Source organism: Gobio gobio (genome assembly GCF_949357685.1).
Source record: "Gobio gobio genome assembly, chromosome: 3".
In the NCBI taxonomy this organism is placed as follows: domain Eukaryota; kingdom Metazoa; phylum Chordata; class Actinopteri; order Cypriniformes; family Gobionidae; genus Gobio; species Gobio gobio.
In genome coordinates, this window is record NC_137099.1 from 34,590,070 (window position 1) to 34,617,585 (window position 27,516).

The following is a 27,516-nucleotide window of genomic DNA, read 5'->3' on the forward strand; positions in this document are numbered from 1 at the left end:
GTTCTCTTTGTTTATTAACCGTTCCATTCCGTGCTGATCCGAGCCGGCCGGTACGGATATGGTTTCATTATCTACTGTGGTGCTGCGATAATGTAAATACGTTATACGTCAAGTCAGTCATTGCCTTGGTAACGCAAGAGTTTACAGACGATATGTGCTGTAAATATCGACTGCATTATGAAGGATGACCATATATATATTTTTTAAACCATTATTAATATGTGTTCAAATCAATCAAATTGTGAGTTCAGCAAGCTACAGAGAAACTGGCAGGCAGGCGACACGCAAGTGATCGATCCCGAGTGGCAACACACACACATTCTGGCAGCACGGGGTCGGTGGAGGGAAACTCCTCATACCCCTTCGTTTGAAGTGTGGTCCTGAAAAATCTTCGTTTGAAGGGCTTTCTGGCCCTTCCCCTTACCCCTACCACTCCAACCAAAAGAGAATCGAGACACCCCTACCCCTTCACGTGAACGCGCAAAACGAAGGGGTAGGGGAAAGAGAAGGGCTGAGGGGTAGAAATGGGATTGGGCCTAAGGTAGCTCCCACTTACATACCTGACTCAAAGGCTCATTCATTGTACGGCTTATTATGCGTTCTTTTGTTCTCTTAGGTGTGAATCCCAGCAATATTCATGATTGTTCAAGCCTCCTTGCATATGGCCTTTGTAAATAAAAAGTGTCTTACAAAATGTTAATCAATATATTGTTTTATGTGAATGAGCAGGCACAATGATTCTCACATCAGTTTGAAGCAAAAACTCTAGGCAAAAACACCCATTAGTCAAAAGTCTTGTGGACAAATTTATATTGTGGCTTTGTGGCCTTAATTCAGTTTAATTCTGACTTACACATTTTTTTTTTTTTCAAAAACCATGATTAAAACACTATTCTCTCAAAAATACAAGCATGTACATACATGTTGCTCACATATTATGGCAGCCAAGTTTGTGCTGAATACAGTGTAAAGACACTTTTGCCATTAATGTGTTTATAAGCAACTGAAAAAAGCACAAATGTCAGAGCATGTCAAAACTTCTAAAGGGCCGAAAAAAACTATACAGACCTGTGATGTCTTTACTACCTTTCTGGGCTTTGAAATGTGCAATGACGTTGTGGTTCAGAAAGCTCTCGGATTTCATCAAAAATATCTTAATTTGTGTTCCAAAGATGAACGAAGGTCTTATGGGTTTGGAACGACATGAGGGCGAGTAATTAATGAAAGAATGCGTGACTGATATCTGAAGCAACTGTAAAATCACGGCAATCGCATTGGCCGGCGAAAGCCTATATGACATCATACTAGTGTGACCAGGAAATAGGGGGCGTCTAGAGAACATGTCATCCACTTCTTCGTCTGAAGGGACTTAACAGCCAGCCCGGAGGCCAGGGCTGGACTGGGGCTAAAATTCGGCCCTGGACAAACCCAGCCCATCCAGCCCATGAGTTCCCCCGTGAATGTTTTTGCCTTAAATTCAAGTAAATACTTAAAACTAGGACAGGGACAAATAATGATGGATGTATTGAATTTACTGAAAATGCTAACTAATTTTATATTGCACCTTTGTCACACAGAAATGCATATGACAGTAAAGAACTGATTTTGAGCTGCGATGCATTAAAGTGAATTTACTGCTATTAAATTCTGTCATCATTTACTCACACTCAAGTTGTTCCAAACCTGTTTGACTTACTCTCTTCTGTGAAACACAACATAAGATATTTTAAAGAATGTTGGCAACCAAATTTTGGTTAGGCTACCATTGAATATTGTATGAAAAAAAATCCAAAAAATAGACTCAAATGATTTTCTTTTATGTTACACAGAAAAAAATTCATTCAGGTTTGGAATGACATTAGAGTGAGTAAAATGATCACATTTTAGGTTGAACTACCCCTTTAAAAACAATAACATTTTAGAGTTAACACCTAATTTATGTAATACACTGATATCTATTTTTCATTAAGCTTTCATTAAAATAACATTTAATTAAATTTCATTAGAACTATTACAAAAACTTTTAAAGAGGAAAACTGTTTTGTTCTTAATTCATAATTCATGGGATCCAGGCTTTAAAGCTGTTTTGTTGAATTATCCTTTAATTACCCAAATGACATTTTATTTATAGGTTAACTGTAGTTTCATTTAACTGAATAATCATGGTAGTCACAGGTAAAACCATGCTCCTCATTACCATGGGTTTCTAAAATAAATAAATAAATAAAAATAAACTATTGAATTTGTAATAAAAAATATTGTAAACACATGTAGAAAATATGAAAACAGCCTCTATAAAAGTGATTTATATTCTGCAATATTTAATGTAAGTAATAATAGCAACATTTTTAATAAATACATTTCTGCCAAAACACCCTATTTCTTCACTGTAGCTGCAAGGTAAATTATTATAAAGGTGTGGTGGTGCTAGATTGACAAGTTTGTAGTTGTGTGTACTGGTTGTGTGCACGTTTTCCAATTTACCTCGTCATGTATTTACATGCTCGCAGCTGTTTTCAACTAGATTCACCAAAGAACCTAGAATGTTCCCATATCACACAACTATATAAAACTAAATTCGGAGTCAGTGCCGTTCATCACTTCATAGAGCAGCAGAAACGCAGCACACGTTAGTCAGCGGTAGCACTGTGCAGATATTTGCTTTTTGCAGTTTCCCATGTGCTCAAAAAAAGATAAAAACAGCGCCTAATATGGACGAGGAGGTCTCTCTCGCTTTGGTCTGTCAATTCAGAAGACAAACCAATGAGCTGTCCCTGCATGATGGGCCAGTCCGTGGCAAAATATATATAAATAACCTTGTAGGCTATTAGTCCCAAAGTGCGTCGGCCCACCAGGAAAATGCCCGGTACGCCAGAATACCAGTCCAGCCCTGCCGGAGGCATGGCAATGAGATGTAGTGTCTCGTTCCCTGTTCTCAGGGACCCAGGGTTACAGTCGTAACCCGAGGCATTCCCTTTCGAAAGGGAAATCGCACTGCGTCCTGAGACACTATGGGGAATGAAATACCCACGCCACCATACTGAGGGGAGTGCATGCCAAGAAATGGCTGTGACCAAGCACAAATATTGGCAGTTTCAACAGAAATGCCAAAAACCACTCACCCCTTCTGGTCACACACTATACTGTCAGCTACAGCCACTGCCTGAGCTATCAAGTCTCAATGAGGAAGTGCCTCTGTAAAGTAACAGAATTAATTGTCAAAGGCCGCTCAAAGGCTTGGAACCAGCATTTTCACTACTAGAAAGGGGTTTTCACTAGGATGGGTTGTCTATCTTCCCTTGGAAAGATAGACAAACAAGACTGGGGTTTCCTAACAGGGAAACGCTCACAATGCGTGCAAACAGCCCTCTCAAGACCTGAGCGTGTTTGCTCCTAGCCCAAACAAACAACGCACAAGTTGTGTGTGATCAAGTGTCAAAAAGCTTTGAAATCAAATCCACACACCACTTGAAACATTTGCTTACACAAGCTATTCTTACCCGATTTTGAACAATCGCTCAAACAAACTGTCCATGAAGAAGAAAAAGAGGATGACGTTCTCTAGACGCCCCTTAGCCTATATACTTTCCCAAGTTCCCTTTCGAAAAGGAACAACAAAGCTCCTGGCCCTGACAGCTTTTCTACAGATTTAAAAAAAAAAAAAAAAAAGTTTTCCAATCAGTTATCTCCCCCTTATTATTATAACGATACAAACATTCCCTAGATCAAGGTTTCTTATCAGCACCCTTAAACCAAGCTCTGATTTATTTAATATTAAAGAAAGACAAAGATTCAACATTTTGTGGCAACTACAGATCTGTTAGCTGTTATAGCTAAAGTATTGGCCAAACGTTTAGAGATTCATCCCCCATTCATTATATAAGATGATCAAACTGGCTTTATACTGGGTCGTCAGTTATCATCCAATATGCATAGACTCCTGAATGTCATACTTCATCCAGGTCATCAAGGCCCGAAATCTCACTAGACGCATTGCTAGAGGCTTTTGGAGTGGTTTAATTAATGGCATTATTCCCCTATTTTCAACTACATGACTTTGCTAAAGCACACTTGCTACTTTCCCTCATCAGCCAAAGAAAACTTTAATTGAAGATATATTGTCTCTTCCAAAATCACATAGCCATATTGCCAATTTATGGCCTGTTATGCTCTTGGCAGTTCCCTCCTCTTTTTGCACTCAAGGTAGAGAGAGCTAGGACTGGAACTTGATGAGGAGCTGTGGAATAATGCTTTAGCTAAAATGAACTCTGTCTGTATCCGTGCTCGTTTGAACCTTCAAAGTTGTTCATAGAATTAATTTCACCAAAGCAAAATTGAGGAAACTTTCATCAACAGAAGATGATAGGTGCAATAGATTTTCGCAATCCCCAGCAGATCATACTCATACATTTTACTCCTGTCCTAAATTGTATTCATTCTGGTCTTCTTTTTTGCTACACTGTCAAAGGCTCTTAATGTTTCTGTGAAACCCTGCCTAATAATTGCAATTTCTGGAGTACCTCTTGTTGATGGATTGTATAATAAGTGCCATGCTGATATGCTTTTGCTTCATTGGTAGCCAGAAGACGAATTTAATAGCCTGATTTTACTTGGTTAAAGGACTTAATGTTCTTTCTACTGCTTTTATAGAGTTCATTCTTCAACAATTCCTGGCTACTTCACGGTGTCATTTCACAAATCCCTTGACATTTACTGAACCATGATATTGACTAAACCACATTTCAGCCGAAACATTAACCTTTGAATTCTGACCACTGAATCCAAGAATGTCCTTAAAAGGTCAGGACTGACAGGCCCATAATCAAAAGCTTTACTGTCTGTTATGACTACTACACTAAGTGAACAATTTAAATCTGCATACACAAATTTGCCCAAAGTACAATACTAAACTTTAGTAGATAATACAGCTTTAGTTGAAAAGAATAAAAGCTATTGTATGAAAATGAAACGTTCAATTCAAATTGTTTTCCACAGTCTTGAGATATGTCAGATTAAACATCTCAAGAGTATTTCCTGTCGCATTTGGATTGGGTTTTTGTAAGGCACATATCGTTGTAAGCGATAAAATTGAATTCTATTAAAACAGCATCTTTTTTTGTATAAATATTCATACACTGTCTGTTACAGAGCTATTCATTCACCTGGACACTTCTGAGTTAACCTCATTATATTATTTTAAAAATATCTTCAGTTTCTAATTTCTGATTTCTTTAGCTCAAATTATACTAAATAACTACATTTTCCAAGCTAATGCAGTTAGCTAATTCTGTACTTGAATTAAAAAAAAAAAAAAAGCTATGTCTTTATATTTGGCTCTTTTGATCTAACAGTGGGAAGTCCAATCATTTTTCTACTAGTCTGTCTCATGCCTCCGGCTTAGTACATTATATACTAAGTGAAACACTGCCATCTATGGACAAGTGTGTATGGTTCAGGGTGGCCAATTTTACTTTCATTGCACACAAATAAAAAGTCTGTAGTGCAACACAGCATGATGATTGTTTATTTACTTTTACTGTTGGAAATATGTATCCACTATTTAAGAGTAGCTACAACATCATACTGCTTAAAAGTTAAGAAAATGTGTGACATGGATCGAAGTGATGAGTGTTTAGCACAGCAGATTTAAAAAGAGGTAGCTATTATACAGATTTCAGGGTTCCCACTCTTTTTCAGAGATCATTTTACAGGACATTTCAAATTACTTTACTACGGGAAAAAAAAAATAAAAGACAAGGATTACAGAGTCATATTTAATATTTTAATATTTTCCTGTAATATTTTCCAGAAGTCTTAAAGGTATCACAATTGCATAAATAATGCTATAATTTTTAATAGTAAATATACTTTTAAAATTAAACTAAAACTGCCAGTAGGTGCAAATAATACAAATAACAGTCTTTAAGTCATTGGAGTGACTTTCAAACGATTTGTTCAAAACGCTTATTAATATAAATCTTTATAAACGGCTCATTGAATCACTTTCTCAAACAATTTGTTCAAAAAGCAGATTCATTCAGCTTAGTTTGTGCAATGAATCGCAGAATGGGTGATTCACTGTGCATCACATTGACTCATTTTGATGGTTTGTTCTTCAATGAACAAAACCTTTTTTTTTTTAAAGATAATTTTCCAGGAAAAACTGATTTTCCAGGACATTTGACATTTTCTCTCATTTTCCCTGCGTTTTCAGTTATACATTGGTCATTATTTTTTCAAGGTTTACGTGTATTTGTGGGCATAAGTATTTTATTCTATTCTCTAAAATCTGTTGCCACACACTCAATACTATTGGACTGACTGACTGTTTAAAGTCTAGTCTGGGGGTTTATATAATGAGTTTAGTCTTTTCTTTTCTTTTTTAATTATGAAATGCATCCCTGATCCCTATCTTAAAATATGTCAGTGCCATTGTTTTATCTCAAGATGCACACCAGTAATGTTTATGAAGGCTGCTTAAATGCTTTAATTGAACAAAGGCCTAATCCTGGTTTAGTCTAAGCCTTGTCTGTGAAACTGAGTAGAAGGTTTTTTTTTTTTTAACACCCTTTGCTTAGACACAATCAAACACTGTTTAGCATAATAAAAAAGAGAAAATTCACATGAACAGTCTTATTAGCATAAAACATCATAATCTCAAGAATTAATAGTTTAAAAGGCTGTTCTTTAAACGCAAAACTTTAATGCTGGTTATGGGTATCAAGAACACTCTTAATATTATTGACTCTTCAGACACCAGTCACAATAACAATGACACAATTTGTGTTTGTTTACATAAAAAAAAAAACATTCAGAAGCATCTTCACACATTTTGTAGCAGATTTCCAAACTGATTAGCCAATTCCGGGCTAAATTCCAAATTGATTCTAGCCTGTAAGTTGCAGAGGTCTCTTCAAGAAGCCAATAAGTCCAAGTGTACTTTAAATACACTGCCATACAACTAGCCCTTTATGACTCGACCTAAAAAAGGAACAGTTAAAAAATTATAATTCTGTCATCATTTACTCACCCTCATGTCATTCCAGCTTTGAAACATCAGGGCGAGTACATTTTTGGGTGAACTATACCATTAAGACTTCAGTTTATTTATAGCAAAATAGCACGTGGTTTGATAATTTATCAATATATTATAGGATTCTTATTTATTAGAAGATATAGGTTCAAGGACAACGCCAAATGACACAAGCCCTGAGACACAATGTATGATTGTCCACCATGTTGGCTCTGTCCTGTGGATTGGGCTGCAATTTCAAGTCAAGTCTGTAATATACAGCAGCAGGTGTGCCACACTGCCCAGTCAATAAGCAGCCAGAAAGGAAGTGACTTCATCAGCTCCTGTGATTTGTGTACGAAAGTCGACTGCCCTTAACTTCTTCCAACAGGTGTAGTTATGACACCGGTGTTGTGTTCTTAAGTACTTTTCAACCCTTTTTCCTTGTCCTCTTAGTCATCTTCCATTTATTTTGCTTCAGTGCTGGAGCAAAAAGTTTGTTGCGATGTTAATGTCATTATTAGATGCTCTGAGAGCTTCTTGGGCATCCATCCTTGAGAAACCCATCTCCATTAATCTTGCAACCTAGTGATAACAGCACAGTATAAATAAAAAGTTAGTATCTGGCAAAAATGGTTGAATCTGGAAACCCACTGAGGCGAAACAAATCTTCCTGATAGACGATGTGTTATTAAAATCAAAAGAAATCTGTACTTGAGATCTCACCTGTTCTTCGACCACAGCTGTGTTATCCGGCGGGTGCGTATAGGGGGGCTGTTGTGGCTGAGGACCCTCTTGGTGCTGGTTCTGTCCTCTGTGCCGTAAAGTGGGGAAGAATCTATTCCAATTCAGGAAACCTGTCTGCTGTGGACAGCCATTGATGACAGGAATTATACATCACATTGTAAAATCATGAAACATTGTAATAGTAAATAAAATATTACAATGTTTATTACATTTTTTTTACCCATGGACATCATTTTCTTTTATTTAATTTTTTTAAATGAAAAACAACATCTCTTCTTTGATGACGTGTGCAAAAAAAGCCTCCCCTCCAGCAACTTGTCAACCTGGGACGATCCAATCAATTTCTGATGTACAAAATCCAAACCTACATTACACGTTTCACTCAGATAATAGAAATATCTCTTGATTGGGGTTCAGCAAAGGTGCTGGTAGTTAGTGCCCTACGCAGACTTCATGCTCTGTGTATAGGGAGTGGCGGTACACCGCACATTTAACAAGAAAAGGTATTTGTCAATGATGCGCAGGAACTATTGCGCTTAGTTTTACTTTTGCTTTGACACCAAATACTCCGCAACATCTTGTCAGCCATCTCTCCTTACTCTCTTCATGTGATATGTGAACTCGGACTCTTGCTGCAGTGTGCTGTGACTCTGTGGCTCGTGCTGTATGGAGCTGACGCTTTCAGTTTATAAATGAAGCATCCATTGTCCAACTAAACTACATGGTTTTTATTTCTAAAAACCATTTAGAAAAGAAAAAAAAACAGTGGCGGAGGTGCCACGGGTGAGCAAGTAATGTAATCGGTGTATGACCAAACACCGGTAACACAGACTAACGCAGCAAGCCTATCAGATATACTGTACGTCATAATCGTTTGAATTTAAGCGATTCCGATTCTGCTTATCAATTCTGATAAGGTACAAAAAAAAGTAAAACATTAGGTATCAAACATATCTATTCTGTGACTTTTTGGAAATCTTTCTGTTGCAGCTGATTACCATGAACAAAAATCATCTGCATTAAAGAACACTTACCCAAGGAACTTTTTTTCCTTGAAAAGGAAACTATTTTCTTTTGTTCTTTGATTAACATTACTAACGCAGACAGCAGCAGGTTTATTAGGCTGTTTTCACTTCAAGACCAAATGCACAGATCCAGTATACTATTACACATGTTCACTTAATGTACTGTTTATGCTCACTTAAGACAAAACCTACTGTGTTTACAAGAATGTGTCTGTTCAAGGCAAGAAGACATGAAAGAGCTCTCAATTCAGCATTCACACATTATATGAGAGGTGGTTTTCTTTTTTCACGGCACGTCTTTTGGAATAGCCCAGTTCTTAGTAATTTGGAACCGGTTCTAAAAGGGAATACCCAACCCTAGCCATTATAGGGAATGCAATTGCAATTTCTGTTTCATGCTGACTTTAAAGACAGTATAGTTATAGAGTTCAGTTAGAGGTCGCTTTTTTTGTAACAGTATTTTATTTGCCTCTCCACATTCAAAAACTCCTTTTCCTGTTATTTAAATAAAATTAATTTCCTGTTAAATGCATAGCTACATATAGAGTAGGACTCAAAGTGACATTGAGAAAACAAAAAATTTTCTAACATTGAGAAAATAAGAATGTTCTGTGCTGACTGCTGATAGCCTTTTCAGACATCTTCTCATTTTCATCAAGGACACAATTATCTCCTTGTATCAGGCATCTGTGATGAAAACATGTGGGTATCTCTGTTTGTTCACAGGAAACCATTAACTTCCTCTTGTTCAAAAACATTTTGAGAAAATAAATGGAATAAAAAAAAAAGAAATATTGCCTAATATCTTGGGCAATATTTTTTCCGGTCAGATTTGAGTGACAGACATATGGAAATAGAGATAGTTAAACTTTTTGTTTCTACACCTCTGATAAGGAAACCAAACCCATTATGGAAATGTAAGCGGACCTCCGTCACTGGTTTCCTTACCAACAACACGGTTTCTAGTCTAATAATATGTGAAACTTACCCTGAAGCACATAGTTTTGAAAGAGAAACATCTTCCAAAACATACATAAAATAAAATTCCATTCATGATGATTTCACATTCTGCTGTTTTGAAAAAGATCTCAATTAGGGTTGACTGTATAAATCAGGTAAAATGATACCAAATATAACAAAAACACCTAAAACACTAATTATGACAGAAATGTACCTAATTTACATAACCAATCTGAAAACATATGACATAGTAGAGGAACTTGAAGTGAATCATTTTTGTGATTTAATTCCAAATAATTAAATCTTAAATTTTAATTTTAAGCTGTTTTTTTTAGCAATTCACATTTTGTCAACCCTGTTATTCTGTTTAGTTGTCTATTCAAAATTGTGATCTTAATTATGATTGTGATTCTCAACTGCATTGAAAAATTGTGATTCTCAACTTATCCAGAATCATGAAGCACTCTAACTTAATTAAAATGCTAAAAAAATGCATAAAATCAATTCCCCTCAATAATTGTTTCTGATTAAATGAAAAAAAATTTTTTTTAAATACAAACTACCGGTCTAAACAAAGTGAGATATAATATGCCCTGATCTCTTGTAAATGTGGAAAAAGGAAAAGCTTTCATTTTTTATGTTCAGCTGACTTTAAGCTAACTTCTAGTTCTTACAGCTAGTTCTTCTTTGTCATGTGAGGGGGTGGTGGAATAACCTTGGGGTTAAAGCTCTGTACTGATAACTTAAACGCTATAGGTAAGTCACCTAACCCCAGGAATTTCCAGAGAGACTTTCCCTGTAATAAAAGTACTATAGAAGTACCTGAGCCTGCTGTTGCTGTGTATTTCTCCTGAGGTGTGCCAGCTGAGACAGGAGCAGTTGCTGGTCCAGCATATCCATCCTCTGCTGTCTCTGGATGTCCAAAGTAGCACCCATCCCCAGCGGAGCCTCTGCAGTGGGCTCAGAATCTGAGAAGACCGGCTCTAGGAGCACAGAACCACATCGGGCCACCCATTCTGGCACACACAAGAACTTCTGGACCGCCAACTTATTACTGTAATACAACATGCCTGCAATCTGGAACAGAGTGATTGTGGTTACCAATCTGGCTACCAATCCACTTTTCCTAGTTTAATGACGAGAAAAATGGTTTGCCAGCCAGCCCCGACCAGGGTTTTTGATAGTTTTCACAAACATTTAATGGCCCATAGAATATTTTGTTGAATGAATATCTGAGCATGCAATATATCAAAAGAAAATCACGTTTTTGTCAAAGACTACATCCAGATCAGGGGGGCCGTATTCACAAAAAATGTTTTGGCTTAAAGTAGCTCCTAACTTGCCGATTTAGGAGAAACTCTTAAAAATAATGGGAGTGTCAGTCCAAATTATTTGCTCTAAGAGTATTTCACAAAGCATTTTAGCGCTAAAACTAGCCCCTAAATCTGTGAAAAGTTAGGGGTAATCAAGAGGACTTCTAAGTCACTAAGACCAAATCACAAACAATCCTAATGGCTGTTGTGGACCTTTCTACCCTTCCTCTCTTCCACTTCACTTCTTGTCTACTCACCGTCCTATCATAACAAAAAGGCAAAAATGGCATATGATACGAATATGGCAACATGATAAGTTCTACAATATTTCTATGACTGACAGAGACCCCTCCCCCATCAGCCAATCACTGTGGGCATAGTTAGTAAGCGTGATGACATCGTCCATAGCAACGAGGTCAACCCCGCCCTCACTCTTAGCTTAAGACTTCTATCTATTCCTTAGTAAAAGTTGGTCTCAGCAGCTTTGTGAATAGGTTAAGAGAAAACTCTTAACTAAGAACTTTTACTGCTATTTATGAGAACTCTTAGTGCTAAGAAAAAATGTTTTGTGAATACGGCCCCAGATTCAGAGTGATGATCAAACACAGATAGAGTAGATTGAGTCCATCAACACCCCTAATGCTTGCACAGTCCTATAGCTCATCCTGGGTTGACTTTAAATTCAGTAAAATTATGGCAGTTTTGATTTATATGATGATTAATGTCGATGATCACGTTATTTTACATACGCATCTGCTTGCATACAATGTTTTTTTGCGTCTTCTTCACCTATGTTTTGATCAGGAGATTCTGTACTCATTCAGAAGATGCGTAATAGTGCCCCCCCAGTGGATAACAGTGAAAACACGGAAACCCAGAAAATTCCGTGTTTGGCAGGGAAGTGTTTTCTCACAAATAACGGAAAATTATGTGTTTGGCAGGGAAAGAGTTAAAAGCCAGTTGCACTCACGCCATGGTGGATTCGCAATTTACATGGCGAAATTTGCAAGCGGAAAGACGGAACGCTTCTCCAGAGAGAAATCATTTAATTTTTTCATATTTAAAAATGTTTGTGTGCTGCTGCGCGTCCTTGTGTGTGTAATAAGCAAAGTTTATGCGCGTTGTAGGCGCATATTCACTGCCATTATAAAGCTTGGAAGAGCCAGGACATTTTTTATTATAACTCCAATTGTGTTTGTCTGAAAGAAGAAAGTCATATATACCTTAGGATGACTTGAGGGTGAGTAAATCATGGACTAATATTCATTTTTGGGTGAACTAACCCTTTAATCTATGAATATTACATAATTTGCACATTTCTACTCACTTAACTAAAAAAAAACTAAAATGCAGTAATTTACTCACCCATGTTGTTGCATAACAGTTTTTTTTTTTTTAATTCAGTGGAACACAAAAAAATTAATTTTGAATTATGTGTGCTTTTTTATTGTCTATACAAGTCAGCGGTGTTTAATGGTTTTTTTTTTCAGACCCCATTAACTTTCATTGTACTGGCAAAAGCAAAAACATTCTACAAAATATCTTATGTTCTACAGAAGAAGGAAAGTTATACAAGTTTGGAACAACATGAAAGCAAAACACTATCACTGCAAGCTCTAATGGTAAATCACCTATAGTAGCTTTAGGTAGGTACCTAGTTAATGTTACCTAGCTAATTATACTTACCAGTCCACTACAAGCAACAATCCACATGTAGGCACTTGAGGTCAGGAGCTGATGACAAGATAACAGAAGAAATTCAGAACTATGAAAAGCACTAACCAGCATCTTTAATTTACAACCAGCCCTAACTGCATCCATAAACAAGTGCATGATATAAAGAAATGCAAGAGTGGACCAAAAAACTCAAAATTTTACTTAATGAAACCTAATTATTTATTTTTCCAAGATTAAAATACGCTGGTGGGCCATGTTTATGTATGCAGGACTGAAAATTGTGATGGATCTTTAAATGTTCAAAAGCCATCTACTCTTGTCTGTTTTTCTACTGAGTAAATGTGCAACTTCTTCTGTTATCGTTAATATCGCAAAACTGCTCAGAAATGCCAACAGAGCACAAACCACACTGAATAGGTTCTCAGGTACAAGATTTCTCATATGACGGTGTCTGTTATCTTACAGAAATTTATTTGTGGTTTCTGCTCTTGCAAAAAGTTTTCAGTCTTTTAAACTGCATTTGAACTTCCCTTGCTTGTAAAAAAAGGGTGCCAGTAAATGTCATTTATTATCTTGAAATCTCATGCATCACCGGCTTTAACTTTTTATGTGCAGTTTTTAAGATAAACCAGCAAAATGGAAAATCCTATTAAAAAAACGACAGAAAACTGATATGTAGAGGATATGTTAATAGCAGTCTGAGCTCACTTGTGCTCCCACGATGTATGTCAGTGACTTGTTGGTGATTGAGACGTGGCCAAGCAGCTGAGTGACCTGAACACGTGGGATGGAGTTGTAGAAAGGCACAAAGAGAGCAAAGACTGGGCCCAGCCTGAGAAAGAGAGAGCGGGAGAGAGAGAAACATATTTAGAAACAGAGGGGGAAAAAACATTTTCACTGAAAGTGAAACTTCACACCTTGTTGATACTAGTGTGACACATGATGTGTCAATGACATATGATAGTGTCCAAAGACAAAACTTAAAATCTAGTTTAAAACATGTGCCAAGTTCTTAGAAATATACTCCTTGTGTTCATGTTGGTTTCATATGGCTTTGAAAAGAAAAAAGTATAACATTGAATAAATATTTAAACTTAATGCTTTAATGAAACACATAATTTTTTCACATATTTCACACTGTTGCAGCACCTCTTTTCCCAGTCTCTCAGTAACGCTCTGTTTAGTTTCCGGTCTCTATGACGCCCCTCCTTCCAAAAAGCACAATGTGCTCTAATTGGTTGGCTGAACCAGTGTATTGTGATTAGTCAACCGCTTTGAGCATGTTTCGGAAATGTCACAGCCTTTACAATAACCACAAGTTTCAACAAATTATTAACGCAACTCAACCAGACCTCGGCCCCTTTTTTTCATGCATGCCTAGGGTGGAAATTATTTTTTGATCTGTATATTCCCGAAATATATATATTTAGCCATAAGTATATTTCACAGACATCACTGAAAAAAATAACTTTTTGGAATAGTAATATATATTAAATTAACCATCATAATTTTTACTAAGTAAAACTCAATGAGAACTAGAATTTCCTAAGTAAAATTTGAAATATATACACATTTAACTCATATAATACATTTACTGGATGGAAAGAGTAACTTTTTTAGTACATGTGAATGATAGACTTTTGTTAATGTTGGAAAAAATAAACTGTTTAAAGGTTCACTATGTAATTTTTTCGTCCACAAGAGGTCGCCTGTTCAAAACAAAGGCGTAGTTCGATGACGCCACGTTTGAGCGCAGAATCTTGGGACATGTGGTCTTCACCTCACAGCCGGTGGAAAAGAATCGGGATAGGACAGAAATCATGTTCATGGATGCGATTATTAACATTACTGTAGTCTGAAGCAGAGCAGGACCGAGTGCTGTGGAGCTGAGCAAGGCCATTGCAGCGATTGTTAAAGAGAAGAGCGGCGGGACTTTTATTATGACACAGTCGCCGGCGCCACTTCCTGTTTTCCGGTCATGAGTATGAGGTAACGCAGCTCTGTTTATCATACTGATACATCTGAGTGTGTTGAAAATGATGTTATGACATTACTCAGTGCGTTCGCTCAGCGGCTGCTATGACACTTGTTGCACACTGCAGTAACTGGAAACCGAGGGTAACGCAGATATGACGCAATTGACAGGCGACTCCCTCACACGTCCCAGTTCCTTGGTTAAATTAGCAATTTCTCACGATTTACAAATAGTTGGAAACATTTGGGATATTGTAAGTACTCAACTGAACAAAATATATAACACTGGCCTAGTGGTTTTTGGATATTTTACTAAAAAATTTTACATAGTGCACCTTTAAGTGTATCTTAGTTTTGAGATTTGTGATAAAGGTATAGACAGAATGAATACATTTATGTGGTAATATTAGAAAAAAGAAATTCGTAATGTTTACATATTCATAAGGAGTAATATAAATTCATAAAACCAAGTAAATTAAAATGTCCCAAAAATAAAATCTACTTATTTCATTATAGTAAATAGTACTAAGATTTACTTAATATTTAGCTAAAAGCAAGTTCCCCATCTAAAAAAATTTACTTAATTGTTTTAAATAAATATAACTACTAAGTTAAATATAAATGGTTATGGTTAATAAACAGAACTGCATGCGTCTTGCGGAAGAACGTTGCAGCCGGAGCTACTTCTCTCTGTTTATGTCTATGGCGAGTCACGCAGGGACTGTGCTCCACCGCAGCGGTTCCTACCAGACCGGTCTGAAATAGTCCCTATATAAACTCTTATTATAAGTGTACCATAATGATTCAGGGTAAGACAAAAACACGGTTTGGAAAATGGATTCATGTTGTAGATTCTCATTATATAATTTTTGTAAATCTTGAACACAAAAAAAAGTTACGGACAGCAGCTTTAATTTCTTTATGCATGTTAGTTTCAATGGTAAATAAGTAAATTTTACTTGATAATGACAAGTGAGTTGTACTTGATATTAGAGCAGTAAAATTTACTTGTGCAAATTGTTACAAGGAATTTTTCAAGTAAATCTTACAAGTTATTTTTTCCACAAAATATTTATACGAATTTGTGTCGCCAAAGGTGATAGATAAGCTCTGTGGTAAGAAGTTTCAAGTTAGAGGAGTCAGATGAGCCAACAACATGAACGTCAAATTCTCAGTACAATCTACAATGAAGCAACAATGATTACAAAATTCAGAATAAGGTTTTCATCAACCATCTAAGGTGCACAAAGGACAATGGCATAACTGATGATGCAAACTAGTACATCAATTAAGAAAATATATTACTTATTTCTCATTGTCATTTTTACTTCCTTTGTATTGTTTACTTGATAAAAAATAATAATAGGACTAAAATGTAATTTGTAGTGATTTAGGAAACTAATTGTGTGTTTTAATACAGATCAACGGTAATGGCTATGTCTGAAAAATAGTGTCTCTATTATATGAAAGCCACATTCACTTCCCCCATAGACTTAAGCAGCCTCCCCCCACACTGCTAGAAAGAGAGCAGTAAAAGGAGAGGAACAGAGTAACAGACAGCTAGAAAGCGGCAGGAAGAAATGTTGAACTCTCACTTTTGCTCACTTTTATTCTACTACATTTTAAAAGTGAGATTAGATGTAGAGACAGTAATTCCAATGTCTGACTGAAAATCTTCTCTATGCCATTTGGTGAGTACATCATTCCATTAAATTATAGATTGAAAGGACAGAAGAGATACAAAATGATATACGTTATGGAAAATGAATGTGTGAAGCGCATGCTTGAAACAAAAGAAGATTCAAATTTTATAGTGACTATGTTTGCAATTGTTGGTTTACACAAAATATTAAGCAGATATTAACACTTAGCAAAATATTAACTGTTTTCAACACTGAGAATTATGAGAAATGTTACTTGAGAGCAACAAATCAGCAAATTAGAATGATTTATGAAGGATCATGTGACACTGAAGACTGGAGTAATGGCTGCTTTGCCACAACAGGAATAAATTGCATTTTAAACAGTTCATGTAAATTTTAATAATTATTCACAATATTACTGTTTAAACATTTTTTTTTTGGTAACACTTTACAATAAGGTTAACATTAGGAGTCATTAGTTAACATTAGTTTACTACATTAGTTAACATGAACTAACAATGAACTGCACTTTTAAAGCATTGATTTATCTTTGTTAATTTCAACATTTATTAATACATTATTAAAATCTTGTCAACATTAGTTAATGCACTGTGAACTAACATGACCAAACCATGAACAGCTGTATTTTTATTAACTAACGTTTACAAAGATTAACAAATACAGTAACAAATGTACTGCTCATGGTTAGTTCATGTTAGTTAATACATTAATTATTGTTAACTAATGAAACCTTATTGTAAAGTGTTACCTTTTTTTTTTTCAAATATATGCAGCCTTGGGGATTATAAGAGATTATTAGATAATTTTTTTTTTTTTAAATCGTACTGACCTCAAACTTTTGAGTGGTTAAACCAGTTATTATACCAGTTGCCTCTCTCTTTTCAGTGAACTCTCCTGTGTATAACTATGATGAATCCAGTTATCGGCCAAACCAACTCTTCTGAATGCACCAATTTGTACAACCATCGTCCAGTGGCACGAGTTCTGATTCCTCTGGCATATTCCATCATATGTCCATTGGGACTTTTTGGAAATGCCCTGGCTCTTCATGTGGTGATCTCCAAAATCACCAAACTTAATTCAATCACTCTTTATTCTGCCAACCTGGCTGTGTCTGATATCCTGTTCTGCCTGTCGCTTCCCTTACGAGCCGTTTACTATGGCCTTGGCTTCCATTGGCCACTGGGGGAAGGACTATGTAAAGCCATAGCACTGCTCTTCTATTTGAACTGCTATGCCGGAGTTAACTTCATGACCTGTCTGGCAGTCGATCGTTTTGTGGCGCTGGTGTTTCCTCTGCGGCTGGTGAAATTGAGAAAGGCAAAAAACGCACGGTTTGTGTGTCTGGCCATATGGCTGCTGGTGTTTGCCCAGACATTGCCTCTCCTGACCATTAACTTGACCAAAAAGGAGCCTGACGCCAGCATCACTTGTATGGAATATCCCAATTTTGAGGGTGTTTTCAAAGGGCTGCCCTACTTGCTGATCACAGGAGTAGTTCTAGGCTTTGGCGTCCCGGTGATGACAATCATCGCTTGCTATTCCATTCTGACCCATAAACTACATCTTGCAGCAAAGTCGAACCGGCTGACGGAACGCTCTGGAAGGGCCAAAAAAGCAAGAGGAGTGATCGCAGGGGTGGTATTTGTGTTTGTGGTGTGTTTCAGCCCATACCATCTAGACCTCCTGCAATACATGATCCGAAAACTTCTCTATGAAACAGACTGCACGGATCTACAGTCCTTCCAGATATCCCTGCATATTACGGTGTGTCTTATGAACCTGAATTCATGCCTGGATCCCTTTGTTTACTTCTTTGCATGTAAAGGCTATAAGCAGAAGGTGATGAGGATGATGAAGTTGCAGTTTGGCACCCACTTCTCCAGTGTTGGAAGAACCTCGCCTGAAAGTTCAGGCACAGGTGATGTGCTTGGCACACGCCGCAAAAACAACAAAATAACAATGAACACTATTAGAGAAGGTCAGTAAAACTGTTACCGACCACAGCCGCCATAAGGTGATTGAGGGTTAAAAGCCACTATCAAGGCTAACTGATACCACAAATGGCCTAAAATGGTCACTGACACCAAATGTGTCCCTCCACATTTGAAACAGCACACACTTCATGAAGCAGGTGGACGCTAAGCAAGCACTGGCATCCAAGTTGAGAGAGAAGAAATAATCACAGCAAAAATACTTTTTCATAAAAAAATTAATTGATGAAGGGATAGTTGACCAAAACTGAAATTACTGTCAATATTTACCAACCAGTTTCAAAAGTGCAGGACTTTCTTTCTTCTATGGAACATAAAAGAACATTTGAAAAATGTCTCGCTAGTGTTTTTTTGTTTTTTTTTACATGACTATCCAACGGAAGTCAATGTTCACCAAAACAGTTTGGTTACTAAAATTTTTCAAAATATATATTTCTTTTGTACTTCACAGAAGACAAAGTCATACAGGTTTGGAACAAATTGAGGATCATTTTCAGGGACAAAATGTACAACAGATAATGGTTTACCCATAAATACGTTTAGAAATGGCAAAATACAGCAGTTAAACTATATCAAAAAGCTGTTTTTATTGTGAAAATGTGAGTGTGGATGAATCAACCAAGATGTCAAAACTCAAGCTGAGAGATGATGACACCTGAAACATGTACTTTGTGGATTTCCTAAGACTTTTAACTAATTTATTTTCCGATTGACTGGTGCATGACACCATCTTACCTTAGTGCTGTCAAGACCCCTCTATGCAAGTCTAGTCTCTTATAAAGAATTTTCTAAGTGCTAGTAGTACAAAGGAATAACTTTAAATAAGAGAGTACTTCACTTTCACAAGACGTTACTGTTGTACTTATAAGACCTTGTCATTTCAACATGTATTTCATATATTGGTGAAGTGAAGAATACTTTCACAACAATACAATGATACAAGAAAGTTAATCCAAATAACAATGTCAAAAAGGGAAGTTGATGTTTGTTCCACAGGACACACAAGAGCTGCACTTTCAAATACAGACAGTTTGCTGGAAATAATAGTAATACATCCTGTGCCTGCAGCATAAGCAATACTTACGTACATGCCAATACTGTTAAAAACAACAGTTTGTAAAGAGCTAAACATGGTATAGAAAGTCATGTTACTCACAGTCCAGCTGGAAGAACATCCACCTGAAGTTCAAACATGAAGTGAAGAGCCTCTGTCAGCACCAAGTCCACAAAAGCAGAGAGAATCCAGGCTCCAAAAAGGAAGGACTAAACATCATGGACAAAAACATTACAATGTTTTAGGTGTACAGTTTTCGCCATGGTTTTAGGTGTACAGCATCATGACATTGTAACAAATAAAAACAGGAGTTTTAAAGGTGTACTATGTAAAGAAGATTTCAGTAAAATATCCAAAAACCACTAGGCCAGTGTTATATATTTTGTTCAGTTGAGTACTTACAATATCCCAAATGTTTCCAACTATGTGTACATCATGAGAAAATTGCAATTTTAACCAAGCAACCGGGACGTGTGAGGGAGTCGCCTGTCAATTGTGTCATATCTGCGTTATCCTCGGTTTCAGAAATGCTTTACTCTTACTGCGGTGTGCAATAAGTGTCATAGCAGCCGCCGAGCGAACGCACAGAGTAACGTCATAACATCATTTTCAACACACTGAATTGTATCTAATATGATAAACAGAGCTGCGTTACCTCATACTCATGACCGGAAAAGCGGAAATGGCGCTGGCGTCTGTGGCATAATAAAAGTCCCACTGCTCGCGAGGCGTGTGTTGTGTTCATCCTATTAACAATCGTTCCAGCGGCCTTGCTCAGCTCCCACAACATTCGGGCCTGCTCTGCGTCATACTACAGTAACGTTAAAAATCACATCCATGAACATGATTTCTGCCCGAGTCCTATTCTATCCCCATTCTTTTCCACCGGATGTGAGGTGAAGACCACATGCCCCAAGATTCTGCGTTCTGCGGAACAAAAGTGGGCGTTTTCAAACTAATGGGTGTTTATAAACCATGCAATGAAAATGATCCCCTTCACCCGACCCCACCCCTAAACCGTACCCACACTGTGACGTGGGCAAATCAGGTAACGCAGTGAAAAACGCCCTCTGTATATGGCCTCGCCCACTGAGCTACCAACTCCTATTACTATCCTACAGAGACCTATACTTGCTCAAAGTTGGTGTCATCAAACTACGCCTTTGTTTTAAATAGGCGATCTAGTGGACGGAAAAGTTACATAGTGCACCTTTAAGTCATTAACATGTGAATACGTCAGAACATTAAAGGAAATGTTTGGTAACATGTGAAATGTCTTTTGGTTTCATAAAAAAAAAAAAAAAAAAAAAAAATGATTAAGTTTTGTTTATAGTATTTGAATAACGTACATTCTAAACGCCTCCAAAAATAAATAAACTGATTGCCAGATAAGATGCAAGTGCTCCAAGTTTCCGTTTAACCTTTATGCACTTTATCTTGAACTGGTAGGAGTGTTCAGTACTATACTGGTATTTTTGAGTGTATATCAAATTTATCCTGAAATTATATTATAATTAGAGCAGTCAATTAAACGCTTTTAATTTGGTGTGATTATGTAAAAAATAACTTAAATAATAATAACAATACAATGTACAGGCCCAGAACTCTCATCTCACAAAAGTGAACATGATGCAGAGCAATGACTGACTGCATTGATGAAGCCTATTAGGGATGCACGATACCATTTTTTCAGAACCAATCTGATCAAATACCAAAAATGTCGGCTGATCCCGTTCCGATTCCAGCACAGTTTTGTTTAAAAATTCAATGTAGAATCTCTATACCTGTGTTGAACTGATAATCACTATTTTGTGTGTTAATAAACACAGTCTACTAAATACAGACAACTTCATTAAAAAGAAAAACAAATAAAAAAAATTAGGGCTGTCAAAAGATTAATCGCAATTAATCGCATCCAAAATAAAAGTTTGTGTTTACATAATATATGTGTGTGTGCTCTGTTAATTATTATTTGTATATAAATACACACACAAGCATGTATATATTTAAGAAAAAAATATTATTTTTATAAATAAAACATTTATATTTATATATATTATAGATTATATAAATGTATATACAGTATATACATGCCAATATTTCTTAAATATATACATGAATGTGTGTGTATTTATATATAAATAATAATTAACAGAGCACACACACATATATTATGTAAACACAAACTTTTATTTTGGATGCGATTAATCGCGATTAATCTTTTGACAGCCCTAAAAAAAATATATATAATCACAACCTATGGCAAAAATACTACTATAAACTAGATGGTGGATAAAATAGATTAGTGTATAATTCAGAAGCAAAACTTACTATAGAAAAAGTTTTCATGACGTATTCTTTATTTCTATCTTTATTTCTATGGGGGTTGGTGTGGGTCGTGAATGGGTGTCCCTTATTTTACAACCCTATCAACCCTACTTAAAGCAGCCGTTTGAAATGAATCGGTTGAACGATTGACTGAATGAAGACAGTCATTACTGTCATAAAGACAGTAACTTGCTGCTGGTGGTTTTAGTTTAATATTTAGGGGCTGTTTACACGACAGTTTTTACCTAGAAACTAAAAACTTTGTATGCGTTTTGGGGGTTCATTTACACAATATTTTGGTGGCCTGAAAACTCATACTTTTGAAGACGTATTTCAAAGTTTAAGTTTTTGAAAATGATCTATTTCCATGTAAACTAGAAAAAGGCGAAACTGTGAAAACGGTGATGCATGCACATGCGTATTACGTGTTTAGTCTATATAGGGATGCGCGTAAAAGAATGCGTGTATGTGTATGCGGTTAGTCTTTCTTTACAAAGTGACAGGTCCTGTTTTCCGGTCCAAGCCTCCTATCCCAACAACCGTTTATGAACACTATTAATTCACATTACACATTTAAGATAAGCTTTTTAAAAAACGTACAGTGTACACTACAGTCTCTGTGATCACAGTGTCCCGGACAACAGTACTTTAACGATTTATAAAATATTTTCAGTAGTATTACTGTACATCACAACATGATTGTATATTAGCACCAGTCACTGACTACGTTTACATGGACAGCAGTAATCTAATTATTGACCTTACTCTGAATAAGACAATAATCTGATTAAGGCGTTTACATGAGTTGCTTTTAGAATATTACGTTCATGTTCCCATTTTACATGTTACAGAACATAGCTCGATTAATAGTACGTCATTACATACCCATGCCACGCTACGCTGTCCGGCGTCCAATCATAGCGCGACTTTCGTAGGTCTGTTCAAATCAATGGGCTCAGGCAACCCGCTGTAACTTTACCTGCGGGTGTCGCTGTTGGACAGTGTGACTTTATAAAAACGAGTGACTTTTATACTTTTTAATTATATATATATATATATATATATATATATATATATATATATATATATATATATATATATATATATATATATATATATATATATATATATATATATATATATATATATATATATAGTTTTATTTTTTGTATATATTGTGTCTTTCAGTTTTTTTTAAGAGACACTGCCCATCTTGCCTCCTTCTTGACAGCCAACATTTCGAATAATAGCTTTGATTAATGATGAAAATTAAGGTTTCAAAATCGTGATTGTTTGGATTGTTTTTTTCTGCCATCGAGCCAAGCGCTCACTGAATGGCCATATGGCTCGCGAGCCTAGAGGTTCCCGACCGCTGTTAAGCAGACAATTATGAATCTGGGATTACAGATACAAACATATTGTATTTTACTTTTACAATGAGCAGAATTATTACAACACAAAGAAAAAAAATATAGAGGAGGCCATGTCCGAGTGAGCAGTCAAGCAAGACACGCAGTCACGCACCATAGCAACACGTCATGGCAACGACATTTCAGACTGTAAGATACGTAAAAGATAAACGGGAATGTGAGCGCATTGTTACTGTTTTGTACGCGCGGTTATATTAATTATAATCCAAATTCTGTTTTATTTGTCACAATATTATTGATGATTGTTTAGAGGGGCACTTTAAATACTTTTGATACGAGCCCTCAAAGCCCTCCCCTCTGCACTTGCCTAGTGTGTGTGCCTGGTGTGTGTGTCCTGTCACAAAATGCGGCGAAAACTCATACACGACGTTAATAGTTAGATTAAGGTGTGTACATGTCTACAATGCACTTGGATAATGCGACTAAAATAGGCATACTCCACATGTCTTAATTCGATTTTTGTTTAATTCGAGTATGGCTTTAACCGGATTAAGGTAATTAGAAATCGCTGTTTACATGGTAGTTTCTTAATCAGAGTATGGTCTTAATCAGATTAATATCGGAGTATTGTTGTCCATGTAAACGTACTGACTGTTTTCTTTGGGCATCTGATAGAGCGTTTGGACCAGGAAGCAGAAACACGTGACGTCAGACTTATTGAGCAGATTATTAACACCTGAGACTTACAGCAAATTTGTGGCTGCCAAACCTCCTCTCAAATATGCGGAAATTGTAGATAAGCAAACTGCTGCAGAAAGTGTCTTTCAGGTCCAGGCAGATGAGCCGTCCACTCACCAGCCTCCAGAACTGCAAGAGAGACATGGAAAACAAACACAATATTAGAAATATCTCAAAATATGCGATTGGTTAAAAATATTTATAGACAATCACAATCCAATAAAATGTAACACGTCTATGTGAACATAGCAACATAAAATGAAAGGAACTAGAGCAACAGAATGACTAATAACGCTCTTTTATGAACAGTATGAAACTATTTTACCAGTATGAAAGATATTTTTTAAATATTAAATGACCATTATACTACAACAAGTAAGCATTATATGCATTATGAATATTTCATTATTAGTAATTACATTAATACTAATTCATTAATAATAGGGAAAACATTTTAGAGCCATTTACATTCAAGTCACCATGAAAGCAAAATTGAAAATTCATATTATTCAAATGAAATGTTACAGAATTTCTTGTAAATGATTTATACATACACAATTTTTCGATCTATTCATATGTTATCATAATCTTTAATCAAAATAACTTCCTCTTGCAACAACATCTCTTCTCTTTTCTGGTGATGTGCTTTCGGCACAAGGGCAGGACAAACTGTCACTCACTCAGATCACAGCTATAGCAAACACAGCAATCCAATCAATTCCTGAATGACAAAATCAAGCCCCACCCAACATTTACGGCGCAATAGAGATAAAAAGACTATCATACCTTCCGTTTCATGTTTAAATGTGTACACATACATATAGTGCAGTGAATTGTTCAAGTAAATTCAGGTAGATTGATACATGATCTCACCTGCTTACCCTGCCTGACAGCCTGGAGGTTGTATATGAACAGATCCTGGTACTGAGGCAGAAGCACAGTCAGCAACACAGTGAGGACTGTAGGAAGCAGCAGTAAGCTCTTGGACAGGGGTGCTTTATCTGTAGGACAGCAGAGAAGTTGTAATTGTTAAATCCTATGTCATGTCAAAGGATGAAAGATTCCAAATGGGGAGAGTACACCAAGTTCATTCAGACAGTGTCAACTGGTTATGTCAGTGTTATTTTAGTACCATTGAAATACTATTAAAGTTTTTATTTCTATTTTGAATTCGTTTTCATTTTTATATTCTGTTTTCATTTTCTGACATTACGTGTATATCTTATTTCCTTTGAAAAGATAATTTGATTCAATCATGAATCACTTAATTCTATAAAACTTATTTAGTTTTAATTTATTTCCAGTACATTGAAATAAATACTATTTTATGTTTTGGTATCTTAAACCCCCAAAAGGTCTATGGCATTAAAAAAGTAAACCAAATTGAAAATCGAAATAAATAAATCTCCTTTTGTATTTCACAGAGGAAATAAAATCATAGAGGCTTAGAACAGCATAAGAAAGGTAAACTAATTTTCATTATTATCAGTAATAATGTGAACTGAAGCTCTTTGCTGGTGGTGATTATGGTGATTTCGAGAAGAGTTCATTAAGTTTCTATATGTCTAGCTCTCATAGTAAAGATTAACAACACATTAACGTAAAAACATGATCATTCTGTGTCATGTCGCATTTCCGAGAGCAGCACCTGGTTACACACCCCCAACTTTTTAAACGACAGCAACACTTTCCCCTTAAATCATAAGCCAACGCAAAATAATTTGAAGGCAAGGATGATGTGTGAAGTGCGATAATAATCGGTTGAAGGTCATGACGACTGAGCTTTAATCTGAATGAATGACAGCAGGATATGATCTTCATGACATGATCATTTTGAGCTATACTTACACAATCCCCACGAACCGGTGGACGTGAACATTATGCCACTTACACGCGGAATAATATAACTAAGAAGACTAACAAGACTGCGTTTTAAAGGCACTGGATTTACAACGTAAAAACATTAAAAGTTAAATGGAAATCTCGCTATGAGTATGAGAGAGGGAAGGGGGAAAGGGTATCAAGGATGGTGCCTCGCAGGAGACAAACTTCATCCGCGTCACTCCTACGAAATACGCGTTTTCTGTTACAGCAATAAGCCACTAGAGGCCGTGAGTTAGTGACTTTACCACAGGTAAGGGTTGTTTCGACTTTTTGTCAATAATTTTTTTCTTTGTATGTCATAATTATATCTTTTTGTCAATATGACTGTTTATGTCATAATTGTGACTTTTCTCTTAGTTAGACATTATGATTTAGGCTAGCCTAACGTTAAGGGCTGTCCTTAGCATGTTTTTTTCCCTCAAGTGACAGAAATGGGCTTCCATAGTTTTGTCACCTGTTTTTCATAACAAATTTGTTGAAACTGATCTAAACATTGAAAGTGATTATCCAATATGAAGTGATTATCCATGTTTTTAATCATGCGTGGTTTTGTCTTTGATTACAACGGTTATAAATAGGCCTAGCACTGTTGCTTGTCCAATAAATGTTTTCAAGAGGGAAAATCGCGATTACCATGACTTTGTGTAAGCTCACTAGCATTTTAATAATCATATATTTTTTAAACATATTATTTAAACTATCAATTGTAATAAGGTAAATGAAATCAAGAACACAAGAAACACCTCTTGCTAAGACAAGTTTTTTAGTTGAACGTTTAACAACGTTAGTTGCTAGCCTGTGTTTATGTTTATATAGTTATATTTGTTTATCTTTGAATTACATTTTTGTAATTGAAGTAAATTTAATTACCAATATAAATTCATGCACAAAATTAAAATATGTCCTTTACCAAGCATAGGTTGTACTTGACATTAATGTACACAGTTTATGAATATGAGCTTGCTTTAATTTGAAGCAGATATGGGAATAATGTACCAAATAGAAACATAGCAAAACAAAGCGCAAACCAACAAGAATGCATATTTATTTTATTTATAGTATAGGGCTAGTAGTAGAAGTAGTATCATGTCATCTTTATTTATTTTCACTATTAATAGGCATATTAGCCTATTTAATGAGATGTGAAATAGGTGTAATGAAACACTGGATGACTATCCCGTCCGATGACTAAGAAAACAGTCCTTTCTACATTTGGAACATATCTCTGAACATTTGGAATTTGTGTTGGGCCTATGATTCTATACTGCACTGTGGCTTTATGACCACACAGTGGCAGCGCAAACTGCTGGTTTGATTGACTAGTCATAGTGACAATTACCAAAAACAAGATTGATTAAACCAAAGTTGTTATCTATTACTTACAAAGCATGCACTTTCTGTTTGTAAACTTGGCTATGCATGCGTATCACAAAAAAAGACTTATGACAAAAATATAATTTAAATAATTGGTTTAAATTAAATGAAATTTTTTTACAAAGTTTTTAAAGTTCATACTCCTCATAAAATGTAATTAAATATTTCAAATTTGTATGTCTCAATTATGTTTGTAGCAATATTGACCAGATCTTTTAAAAAAGTAATTTAATGACGATGAAATGACCCACTGTCTACAGTTTCACTGTGTTCATGATATCTTTCCTTTTACTTTTAAGGGGAAACCTTTCAACAGAGCCACATCACTGAATGGTAAAGACTTTTACAATATTTAACATTGATTATTACTGAAAGTAGTCCACTTTGTTTTTTCTAATACGA

The 27,516-nt window shown here is 35.9% G+C and overlaps 2 protein-coding genes across 3 annotated transcripts; one reads left to right on the plus strand and one right to left on the minus strand.

Moving 5' to 3' along the window:
- Nucleotides 1-5,502: 5,502 nt before the first annotated feature.
- ubac2 (UBA domain containing 2) lies at nt 5,503-25,902 on the minus strand. 2 transcript variants are annotated; one of them, XM_079811613.1, is made up of 9 exons: nt 25,705-25,902; nt 24,730-24,857; nt 23,866-23,985; nt 19,523-19,629; nt 13,443-13,566; nt 12,744-12,791; nt 10,567-10,821; nt 7,739-7,876; nt 5,503-7,597 (listed from the first exon to the last, which is right to left on the minus strand). In XM_079811613.1, the coding sequence occupies exons 1-9, from the start codon at nt 25,733-25,735 to the stop codon at nt 7,490-7,492; spliced, it is 1,059 nt and encodes a 352-aa protein (XP_079667739.1). In that variant the 5' UTR covers nt 25,736-25,902; the 3' UTR covers nt 5,503-7,489. The 2 variants fall into 2 exon arrangements, with proteins under 2 accessions (XP_079667739.1, XP_079667740.1); XM_079811614.1 differs by having other exon boundaries at nt 5,509-7,597; nt 7,739-7,873; nt 25,705-25,901.
- gpr183b (G protein-coupled receptor 183b) lies at nt 16,238-21,271 on the plus strand. Its single transcript, XM_079811612.1, has 2 exons — nt 16,238-16,399; nt 17,258-21,271. Exon 2 carries the CDS (start codon nt 17,279-17,281, stop codon nt 18,359-18,361), a length of 1,083 nt encoding a protein of 360 aa, XP_079667738.1. The 5' UTR covers nt 16,238-16,399; nt 17,258-17,278; the 3' UTR covers nt 18,362-21,271.
- Nucleotides 25,903-27,516: the final 1,614 nt, after the last annotated feature.

Coding starts and splice junctions, on each gene's coding strand:
- gpr183b (XM_079811612.1), top strand. CDS start 17,279: ATGATGAATCCAGTTATCGGCCAAACCAACTCTTCTGAATGCACCAAT.
- ubac2 (XM_079811613.1), bottom strand. CDS start 25,735: ATGTTCACGTCCACCGGTTCGTGGGGATTGT. Junction 19,630..23,865: donor TTGGCAGCCACAAATTTGCT/GTAAGTCTCAGG, acceptor CATGATGTTTAG/TCCTTCCTTTTTGGAGCCTG. Junction 13,567..19,522: donor GATGTTCTTCCAGCTGGACT/GTGAGTAACATG, acceptor TCTCTTTCTCAG/GCTGGGCCCAGTCTTTGCTC.